This window comes from Camelina sativa, chromosome 13 (assembly GCF_000633955.1).
Source record: "Camelina sativa cultivar DH55 chromosome 13, Cs, whole genome shotgun sequence".
Taxonomy (NCBI): Eukaryota; Viridiplantae; Streptophyta; class Magnoliopsida; order Brassicales; family Brassicaceae; genus Camelina; species Camelina sativa.
In genome coordinates this window covers 8,515,354-8,525,819 of record NC_025697.1, presented here as the reverse complement: position 1 = coordinate 8,525,819, position 10,466 = coordinate 8,515,354, and the positions used below count along the sequence as shown (strand labels likewise).

Below are 10,466 nucleotides of genomic sequence, written 5' to 3'. Positions count from 1 at the left end.
TCTTCGAATTTTCTTTCTCTCGCTCTGGTGTCCTGAGAGAACCCCCAAAAGAATAAACGAGACGGAGATAAACTAAACCACCAGTCGCTCACGCGCACCGGTCTATTAGGGTCTAATTTTGTCGGTTTTACATAATTACCCTTCTTTTTTTTTTGGGGCCGGCTCTTAAGCCTTTGCGGCCCAATTTATTGTAAATTTATGGCCCATTTTGCGTTTCTTTGTTTTCTCTTTTTTCACCCAATAGGACTAACAAAATCTTTAATTTGGTGATACATAAATTAATGTATTAAGACTTTAAATTTCAGTGTACAGAGAGATGAGATGACTACATTTCGTCTGCCAATGTTGGAGGAAATTTTAAAAGGCCCCAAAATTGGGATATAGTACAAGAATATAAACTTGGTCCAACTTCTAAAACAATTACAGTACATCACTCTTCTTCAAAGAAGAAAACCTCAAATCTATGAGAAGAATCATAGCTTCTTTGAATCTTTCATCAAGCTTAAAGTCTTGTCACTGCCCTGTTGATGGGTTCTTGGAAGTATTGAAGTGATATAAACATCGCCTCCTGCAAAATTTATCGCACAATGTCCTCAGCTCTAGACCCATTGTCACGTAACAGGAATAAAAACAAAACTCATAACAAAAGATCTGACAATACCTCTGCTCTGATGGTTCTGCTTCCTTGACGTGGACAAGTATTCAAGTATATATCAAAAACCTCTCGAACGTTTTTCCCCTGTAAAAGTGAAGTCTTTCTCTTATAAGTGTCCATATCAAAACACATAGTACAGAAAGAAAAAAAACTGCCTAAGACCATTGAGAACTTCTATAAATCTCTGTGAGAGGCTGAGAGCTAAAGAGCTGAATTAGAGGTTACCTTATACTGATTGTCATCTTCAATACTTTCTTCAAGCCCAGCAAGTCCACCAAATGCAATCAATAAGTGCCTATGATGTCATGCCACAACCATCTAAGTCAGTCCCTATAAATTTAAGCTGCTAATAATGTGTTTAGACACAAAACTTATATCATGTTAAGGGTAAATGAAAAATCACCTAAACGTTGGTATTTTCAGCTCTGATGAACTAATTACCACGCCGTGCTCCGAGGTACCAATCAAATAATCGTATCCACCCTGTTTTTGGTATTTAGGAAATAAGGTTATGCAGGAAATATGATCTAATTCTTAGAAGGATGACGAGCAAAGTATCATTATTAGTACCTGGAAAGGGCATTCCTTGAACACTGAACTTAATTGTGATGCATATCGTACTTTGTATCCCCAATACATTCCTGCTTCTTCCCTTGGCTTAGAGGGCGGAACAATCTGGCGTACCAAATCTAGATGAACCGAATTAAAAAAATCATTAGCTTAAAACAATCTATCAAAATCAGAATTTAAAGATAGGAGACAGATGAATATGATAACTTGGAAGAAAATAGAGATTGTAAGTACCTAAATCGGGGTTGGTTCCCATGGCTACTGTAACTCTTATTCCTGGACTAAGCACTTGATCAACAACAACACTCTACATAAAGAGCATCGAATAAAGGTCAATCCATACCAAAAAAAATTGTAAATAAAGGGTAACAAAAATACTTGACTGAGAGATATCCCAACTTGAGAGGAACTAACAATACCTTGCTTAAACCCACATCAACCATTGTACCCTCAGAGTTTGGAGCCTTTTCATTCAGCGTCACGCCTATAAGGTTATCGTATCCAAAACAAAAGTTAAACACAACTCTAACTACAATATAGCAGATTTGTCTACAACAAAGAAAGGTGATAGCTTGATTCATATTTCTCCACACCAGTTTCATGTAAGATATTTTGTATTTCATATGGTATCACTAAAGATGTAATCTGCAATCTACGAAACTTTGGTATTACCTTCACGGTATTGTTCCCATTCGTGCTTACGCAAATGGTGAGGAGCATCAAGAGGTGGCAACATACCCTATTACATAGATCAAACAAAACAAACAAAAACTGGTCAGTCAGAAGACACTAGAAAAGAAACATTGAACACAAAAGTGAAAAGATTGAAGAAGAAAAAAAAGTACACACCACATATCTAAGATCATTTTGCTTAGGGAAGAGAGATTTCCTCAAATATTGTGGTGTCTCTAGATACTTCAAGATACGAACAAGAAAGGAAGCACCACTTTCATTGCTATCAGAAGGATTCGTAGCAGCAGCTTCGATTTCTGAGCTGCTCTTATTGTCAAACACTACGATCTGATTTCAAAACATTAAAAAAGCTGTCGAATTTAGCACACAATCTTGTTGTCCCATATGAGTAGTTTTGATGCAACAGCAACAAACATTGAGAGCTCTGTGGATTGAAAGAAGAGAGAATGAGTAACATACCTCGTCGATTCGGAAAATTGTGGCTGCACGAGCTATTTGGCCGGCGAGCTGAGAAATGTTTAAGAGTTTTTAAAATTGCTAATAGAATTGAAAGAGAAGAGTTGAAATATCCGGTAAGGGCACGAAGGGGGGGAGAGAGATTACGCGTGTGGCGAGCTCGAGTGATTGAGTGTTGTGGATGATTGAACCAGCTATGGCTATGCTTACAGTGGCTCTGCCTTCTTCTACATTACCCTTTTCCTCTTCTTGTGTTTTCGATTGCTCCGACACAAGCTCCGGCTCTTCCTCTTGGCTTTTCTTCTTCTTCTTCTTCTCCTTCTTCGTGTCTCCGTCGAGGCTCACCTTTTGCTCCGGTTCTGTCTCCGTATCTTCATGGCTTCTCTTCTTCTTCTTCTTCTTCTTCTTCTTCACCTTCTTATTACAATCTCCGTCAATCCTGGTCGTAAGCTCTGGTTCCGGTTCCAACTCAGGAACGTCGTCTTGACTTCTCTTGTTCTTCTTTCCCATTTCTGCCGCCGGCGAATGCTGCAGCCGCGGCGAGTTTCGCAGGGTTTATGTGGTTTTGGGTTCTTACTGGACTCTTGGGCCTCTATTACCTTAATCGGTTGGGCCTATTTAACCGGCCTATCAACTTGAACGTGAAAATTTACAATTTACAAACCGTGAAAATTTACAGTTTATTTTACGTTTCTTCTAAATAAACGAGAGTACGTCAGAATAAACCATTTTTTCGGTCAGCATTTATACCCCAAACGAAGTAATTAATCCCAGATGGTTATTGCCCTGACAATGTTGGGGGCTTGATCATATACCTTCTTTGCTTCATCAAAGAGGTGAAGCTTAGTATATAAGCTTCGACACTAAGCAGTCTAACCATAAACAAGACCGCTGAGTAGTCTGAACCCGCTTGTATACAACTTCTAGAAGAGGCAATGACTTTTTGCCACTGTGATGCACTCCTGGCATCAGCGCACATTTGATAGTAGATTTTCATTTCTTCTAGTTGTTGTAATTGTTGCTCAATCTCAGCATCTCGGTTTAATGACAAAATCCGTCCGAGTTTACGATTTACGTAGGGAAAACCCCAAAAAATATTGGAAGTATAATATCCATATTAATAAATACCGTCCAAGTTGAATACCTAAAAAATTAAATGTTATTCTGTATTACAAATTTACAATAGATGTCTTAGCGTTTTTACACAAATTAAAAAAAACAACATTTAATATTTACCTATAAGTGCATTATTATTTATAATAATATACTTTTATAATTATTAACTAATAAATTTATTTAACTTTTAAATTTTCATTTAATGATTTTAAAAATTTGCAATTTCTTGATGTTGACGAGGAAGAAACAAAAAGGAAAATCACCCAGTTAATATGATACGACAAAATAAAAACAAATGACAAACATCTAATAGTAATTTAGTGACTCAGTAAGTCAACTGTGGTGCAGAGGATCAAGGCGGTTTGGCATTTTTCCCTCTCGTCAACAACAAATCCACTTTGCGATTCTCTACTGTAAACTTTTTTTTCTACTTCTTCTCCACAGCATGAAGATCGCTCTCTCCAAAAGCCAACACTTTGTTCTTAAATTCAGCTGCACGGAAGGATTATAAGCCCAGATTCACGTCATATATAGAGAAGGAGAATGAGATAGATAAATTAAATTATGTTTTTAAAGGTTTTTTTTATTTGGCAAAATGTAATATGATTTGAGTTAAATAAATAAAATAATAATAAAATGTAATATTAATAATAATTATTTTATCCAAATAAAATTAAAACGAAAATTAATTTCATGTCATTTATATATTAATAATTAATATAAATGGATAAGGATAAAATATTTTGATGAAAATGACAACATTTAATTTTTTAAATATTAAATTGCACATTTTGATTAATGTAGATATTATTCTTTCAACAAAAAGACCAGATATTAAACTTTTAGATAAAAAATAAATGATATATTTTTTGGTTTTATCCCCAATTTACGTATTTTACCCTTTTTCTAAACAAGAATACGTCTGGATAAACCAATTTTTTGGTGTGCATTTATGATTTAAGCATTTATAGCAGATGGTTGTTGAGTTGACGATTAACTGTACTTTTTAGACAGTCATACTCATACAAGAGAATATTAACAATTTAGTTTCAAATATTTTTGTACTTTTTTTTTGTATTTTTTTTCTGTCACAATCTTTGATATNCTACTGTAAACTTTTTTTTCTACTTCTTCTCCACAGCATGAAGATCGCTCTCTCCAAAAGCCAACACTTTGTTCTTAAATTCAGCTGCACGGAAGGATTATAAGCCCAGATTCACGTCATATATAGAGAAGGAGAATGAGATAGATAAATTAAATTATGTTTTTAAAGGTTTTTTTTATTTGGCAAAATGTAATATGATTTGAGTTAAATAAATAAAATAATAATAAAATGTAATATTAATAATAATTATTTTATCCAAATAAAATTAAAACGAAAATTAATTTCATGTCATTTATATATTAATAATTAATATAAATGGATAAGGATAAAATATTTTGATGAAAATGACAACATTTAATTTTTTAAATATTAAATTGCACATTTTGATTAATGTAGATATTATTCTTTCAACAAAAAGACCAGATATTAAACTTTTAGATAAAAAATAAATGATATATTTTTTGGTTTTATCCCCAATTTACGTATTTTACCCTTTTTCTAAACAAGAATACGTCTGGATAAACCAATTTTTTGGTGTGCATTTATGATTTAAGCATTTATAGCAGATGGTTGTTGAGTTGACGATTAACTGTACTTTTTAGACAGTCATACTCATACAAGAGAATATTAACAATTTAGTTTCAAATATTTTTGTACTTTTTTTTTGTATTTTTTTTCTGTCACAATCTTTGATATTTTCTAAAATTTATTGATAACCAAAGATATATTGGTTTAACTGTAAACCATGTGATACGAAACAGCGAACCATAATAAATACTCGCTTGCCAGATGGCACAGCCCTATTGGCTTGACAACAACAACACCCAAGGGAGTAAAAAGGACTCTCTAAGCTCAGCGGTCAACGGCGGCGCGTGCCTTCCTCTCAGCGGCGCTTTCCGCTCGTGTCTTGAGCCAACTCAGCATGTCACCGTAAACCAGATCGACCTTCTCCTCCGATTCCCCAATCATCTGATGCCACAGCTCAGGGTAGATCTTGATCGTCTTATCCTCGCTAATCGCTCTCCGATGAAGCTCCTCGACGCACGCCACGTCGCAGACAACGTCGCCTCCTCCGTGCACGATCAGAAACGGGACCTCTACCTCCTCAAACCTCTCCTGCAGATCCTTACAGACACGGATCAGCTCGTAAGCAGTGGCGGCGCGTGGTTTCGCCACCGTCCTCCTAGGGCTAGCCATCGCAAGCTTCCTCTTCCATGGCTCCTTGAAAGAAACCTCAGGGATGGAACCGCGCGTGGGGACAACGCGCCAANAATTTAGTTTCAAATATTTTTGTACTTTTTTTTTGTATTTTTTTTCTGTCACAATCTTTGATATTTTCTAAAATTTATTGATAACCAAAGATATATTGGTTTAACTGTAAACCATGTGATACGAAACAGCGAACCATAATAAATACTCGCTTGCCAGATGGCACAGCCCTATTGGCTTGACAACAACAACACCCAAGGGAGTAAAAAGGACTCTCTAAGCTCAGCGGTCAACGGCGGCGCGTGCCTTCCTCTCAGCGGCGCTTTCCGCTCGTGTCTTGAGCCAACTCAGCATGTCACCGTAAACCAGATCGACCTTCTCCTCCGATTCCCCAATCATCTGATGCCACAGCTCAGGGTAGATCTTGATCGTCTTATCCTCGCTAATCGCTCTCCGATGAAGCTCCTCGACGCACGCCACGTCGCAGACAACGTCGCCTCCTCCGTGCACGATCAGAAACGGGACCTCTACCTCCTCAAACCTCTCCTGCAGATCCTTACAGACACGGATCAGCTCGTAAGCAGTGGCGGCGCGTGGTTTCGCCACCGTCCTCCTAGGGCTAGCCATCGCAAGCTTCCTCTTCCATGGCTCCTTGAAAGAAACCTCAGGGATGGAACCGCGCGTGGGGACAACGCGCCAAGTAGGGATGAGATTGGCGACGACGAAGAGCAAATGCTCCAACGGCCACGGCGGTTTGAATTTATCGCTGATCCCGCACATAGCTCCGTTAAGGATAAGTCCATCCCAAACACCTCTCTGACGGAGCGAGATGTAGAGAGCAATCGCGCCGCCTAAGGACTCGGAGTAGAGAAAACACGGCAGATCTGACGGAGTCTGACGGCTACGGAAGTCATCGAAGAAGGAGATACAGTCGTCGACGACGGGATTGAGGTCAGGGATATGAGCGATGAGTCCATCTGAGAATCCATGCCCTTGGTGATCAATCGCGCAGGTGATGAAACCGGATTTAGCGAAAAGGATTGATGTGAGCTGAAGGAACCAGCTGGACTCGCCGGTGAAGCCGTGAACGACGGCGATGATACCGATTGGTTTAGTTGGAGGGAGTGGAGACCACCATTGAGTGAAGAGTTTGAGACCACGTGGGTTGTTGATGAAGGCTGAGGAGTGGCTAACTGAATGTTTCGCGTAGAACTCGTCGGCGGTGAGAGATCCGAAGGGACTGTGTTCGTTGGCGTCGGAGATTGGATGCAGACCCATTTTTTTGTTATTTTCCCCAAAATCTTGTGGGTGGGTGAGGGGAAGAAGATGATGTGTGTGTGTGTGGGGTTTGGGTTAACCGTTGAGGGGATTATAATGACGTTTCATAAATGAGGAGGCTGGGTTCTGGTGTTGTAGGGACACATGCTTTTAGTGTGGACGCGCGAACTACTCCTTATTCTAGGCTCTCGCTTCGTTTCTTCTTTCAATTTCAAATCTCCGATTTAGGTAGTGTAATAAGACTTTTACAGTAATGAATCACAAAGTATCTGTAATTGTAGACTATACGTTTTTACTATTTGGTTTTATCCCATATCCGTCAGTCAAACATAACTTGTAATCAATATAGATTGTGTAATTATGGGCAGACGCGTAGAGAACAGTGTCTGTGTTTGTAACTTTTTTTTCCAATATGATGTGGTGGTGAAACGGTCATAAACTACTAGACTTTGTATAGTTTGTACATAAATCAAAATGAGAAAATTAGTTAGAAGAATTTTTTTTTAATATTTATATTATTAATATTATATAAGCAAGAGATGAAACCAACATCGCTCGCTCAGACCCCCCACCCTAAAAAGCTCTCTCTCTGCAACTGAGGTTTTTTCTTTCTCTCTCTCATATACCCTAGGGATACACTAGCACATATAAATCAAAAGATTGTACGCAAATTAACGACACTTCCCAAATACATTAAAATGGTTTTTTTTTTCCTAACATTACAGGGAAGTATCGAAACCTAAGTAAATGATGGAGGTGTTGTCCTTTGTACGCATCGCTCTGGCTTCATTCAGCAGACCGTTTGCTATCTTCTCTCCAATATTCTCTGTCCCGCTCTCTTTCTCTCTCATCTGGTACATTTGTTTTTAACACATAAACACTACATTAGATCCAGGTTCTAACACATACTACTAGCAAATATTTGTCTTTGATGATTCAGAAAAAAAACTGTTTACCTGAAGTACGAGCTGCACAGCTTTCTTCGGACTTACCACATCCCATAACCCATCACTACAGAATTGTTTGTTTTTCGGTTATTAGAATAAGCAAAAAAAGAATGAGAACAAGGGACAAGCTTATGACGTTTGTGTATTTTACCTAGCCAATAGAGCAAACACATCTTTGCTAGATTTATCAATACGCACAGGCTGGCTTATATATGGCACTGCACTGAAACGGCTGTCTTGCTGTTTTGGAAATTTGTCTCCAAGCATCCTTGCAAGGTTTATACCTGAACAAAAAATTATCAAATCAGACTTGGTGATTTTGTTACATTGAAGATGAAATCACCAGAGCGTGTTTAATTCATGGAGCTAGTACCGAAGATCCGAGACTCTTCATCTCTCAATGACAGCCCTGCCTCTTGGAATCGTTTTCTCTCGGACAAGCTAATCACTCGATGATCTTCAGTCATTTGTATATAATTCCCATCAAGACTGCCAAATGCAAAACAAATCTTAATCAATTTAAAAACTCGAAGTTACTATTATTATGCCCGAGACCATTTATTCATGACAGCAAAACACCTATCTGAAATTGCGATTATTAAGATCAGTATTAAACAAAATGTAGGGATAATCACTCTTTCTATTTCCGCAAAGCANTATTATTAATATTATATAAGCAAGAGATGAAACCAACATCGCTCGCTCAGACCCCCCACCCTAAAAAGCTCTCTCTCTGCAACTGAGGTTTTTTCTTTCTCTCTCTCATATACCCTAGGGATACACTAGCACATATAAATCAAAAGATTGTACGCAAATTAACGACACTTCCCAAATACATTAAAATGGTTTTTTTTTTCCTAACATTACAGGGAAGTATCGAAACCTAAGTAAATGATGGAGGTGTTGTCCTTTGTACGCATCGCTCTGGCTTCATTCAGCAGACCGTTTGCTATCTTCTCTCCAATATTCTCTGTCCCGCTCTCTTTCTCTCTCATCTGGTACATTTGTTTTTAACACATAAACACTACATTAGATCCAGGTTCTAACACATACTACTAGCAAATATTTGTCTTTGATGATTCAGAAAAAAAACTGTTTACCTGAAGTACGAGCTGCACAGCTTTCTTCGGACTTACCACATCCCATAACCCATCACTACAGAATTGTTTGTTTTTCGGTTATTAGAATAAGCAAAAAAAGAATGAGAACAAGGGACAAGCTTATGACGTTTGTGTATTTTACCTAGCCAATAGAGCAAACACATCTTTGCTAGATTTATCAATACGCACAGGCTGGCTTATATATGGCACTGCACTGAAACGGCTGTCTTGCTGTTTTGGAAATTTGTCTCCAAGCATCCTTGCAAGGTTTATACCTGAACAAAAAATTATCAAATCAGACTTGGTGATTTTGTTACATTGAAGATGAAATCACCAGAGCGTGTTTAATTCATGGAGCTAGTACCGAAGATCCGAGACTCTTCATCTCTCAATGACAGCCCTGCCTCTTGGAATCGTTTTCTCTCGGACAAGCTAATCACTCGATGATCTTCAGTCATTTGTATATAATTCCCATCAAGACTGCCAAATGCAAAACAAATCTTAATCAATTTAAAAACTCGAAGTTACTATTATTATGCCCGAGACCATTTATTCATGACAGCAAAACACCTATCTGAAATTGCGATTATTAAGATCAGTATTAAACAAAATGTAGGGATAATCACTCTTTCTATTTCCGCAAAGCAAAACAATGATATTTAAATATGCTTCTCTTATTCAACAAAATTCTACTGTGATGTGAAACAATGGAAAGCATAAATCTCATCTATTAGTGTCTATTTACTCTACCATAAACCCTAGATTATAAATAATCTACTGTTTCCAAAACAAGACCACACTCACTCACGCTTTAACACGCAAGATCCTTGTTTTCTAATCTGAGTAATCAAGTCCCCTCCCTCTTTCTACACCAAGAAATGCTGCTACAAGTTTATACTCAGGTTAATGCAACCTTTACAACTAAGAATCTTAAGATAGCAATATAATAATTTTAACGTACTGGATAACACATGCTGAATCCCCAAGATTGGCACATTGTGCGAAGAAATCTCCTACATCGTCTTTCCACACCAAGAGAACGGTAGCTGTACAACCCTGCATCGATCGACTAGTTCATTAAGTATGAAGCAATGAAAATGGTCCAGCTAAGTCATCAACATATGCAATCAAAGGAAAAGTAAAGAAAAGGATAAACTGCAGAACCTCATATTGGTAATCATCCATGCGAGCTTCTGTGTTAGCAAGCACGTCCCTAAGGACGTCAGAAGCATCCCGTTGTGATAACACTTTCTCCTTCCTCAGCGCGTCTGATAAAATATTCGCCAGAATCTCAGGAATAATTCTGGAGAACAAGTTTAATTAGCTTAAATATTCAC

At 37.8% G+C, this 10,466-nt stretch overlaps 4 protein-coding genes across 6 annotated transcripts in view; all 4 read right to left on the bottom strand.

Annotated features, from left to right (window-relative positions):
• LOC104735995 (putative methyltransferase C9orf114) lies at positions 283–2,938 on the bottom strand. Its single transcript, XM_010455900.2, has 11 exons — positions 2,522–2,938; positions 2,378–2,425; positions 2,075–2,245; positions 1,898–1,964; positions 1,645–1,709; positions 1,460–1,532; positions 1,226–1,344; positions 1,059–1,138; positions 881–950; positions 662–739; positions 283–568 (listed from the first exon to the last, which is right to left on the bottom strand). Exons 1-11 carry the CDS (start codon positions 2,882–2,884, stop codon positions 503–505), a joined length of 1,200 nt encoding a protein of 399 aa, XP_010454202.1. The 5' UTR covers positions 2,885–2,938; the 3' UTR covers positions 283–502.
• On the bottom strand, positions 5,284–7,293 carry LOC104735993 (caffeoylshikimate esterase-like). 2 transcript variants are annotated; one of them, XM_010455898.2, is made up of 2 exons: positions 6,456–7,293; positions 5,284–5,816 (listed from the first exon to the last, which is right to left on the bottom strand). In XM_010455898.2, exons 1-2 carry the CDS (start codon positions 7,080–7,082, stop codon positions 5,448–5,450), a joined length of 996 nt encoding a protein of 331 aa, XP_010454200.1. In that variant the 5' UTR covers positions 7,083–7,293; the 3' UTR covers positions 5,284–5,447. The 2 variants fall into 2 exon arrangements, with proteins under 2 accessions (XP_010454200.1, XP_010454199.1); XM_010455897.2 differs by lacking the exon at positions 5,284–5,816 and having other exon boundaries at positions 5,923–7,291.
• On the bottom strand, positions 7,570–8,535 carry LOC109124709 (protein phosphatase 2C 70-like). Its single transcript, XM_010455896.2, has 4 exons — positions 8,403–8,535; positions 8,181–8,313; positions 8,039–8,093; positions 7,570–7,933 (listed from the first exon to the last, which is right to left on the bottom strand). The coding sequence occupies exons 1-4, from the start codon at positions 8,494–8,496 to the stop codon at positions 7,802–7,804; spliced, it is 414 nt and encodes a 137-aa protein (XP_010454198.1). The 5' UTR covers positions 8,497–8,535; the 3' UTR covers positions 7,570–7,801.
• The window catches only part of LOC104735992 (protein phosphatase 2C 70), a 5,170-nt gene continuing 3,411 nt past the window's right edge, over positions 8,708–10,466 (bottom strand). Inside the window, exons 9-13 of one of the 2 annotated variants that reach the window (XM_019235015.1) lie at positions 10,091–10,185; positions 9,494–9,609; positions 9,272–9,404; positions 9,130–9,184; positions 8,708–9,024 (exon numbers count right to left, since the gene is read on the bottom strand). In XM_019235015.1, coding sequence (XP_019090560.1) covers positions 8,893–9,024; positions 9,130–9,184; positions 9,272–9,404; positions 9,494–9,609; positions 10,091–10,185 — 531 coding nt within the window. In that variant the 3' untranslated portion in view covers positions 8,708–8,892. The remainder of the gene's footprint in view (positions 9,025–9,129; positions 9,185–9,271; positions 9,405–9,493; positions 9,610–10,090; positions 10,186–10,466) is intronic. The other variant, XM_019235014.1, reaches the window with a different exon arrangement.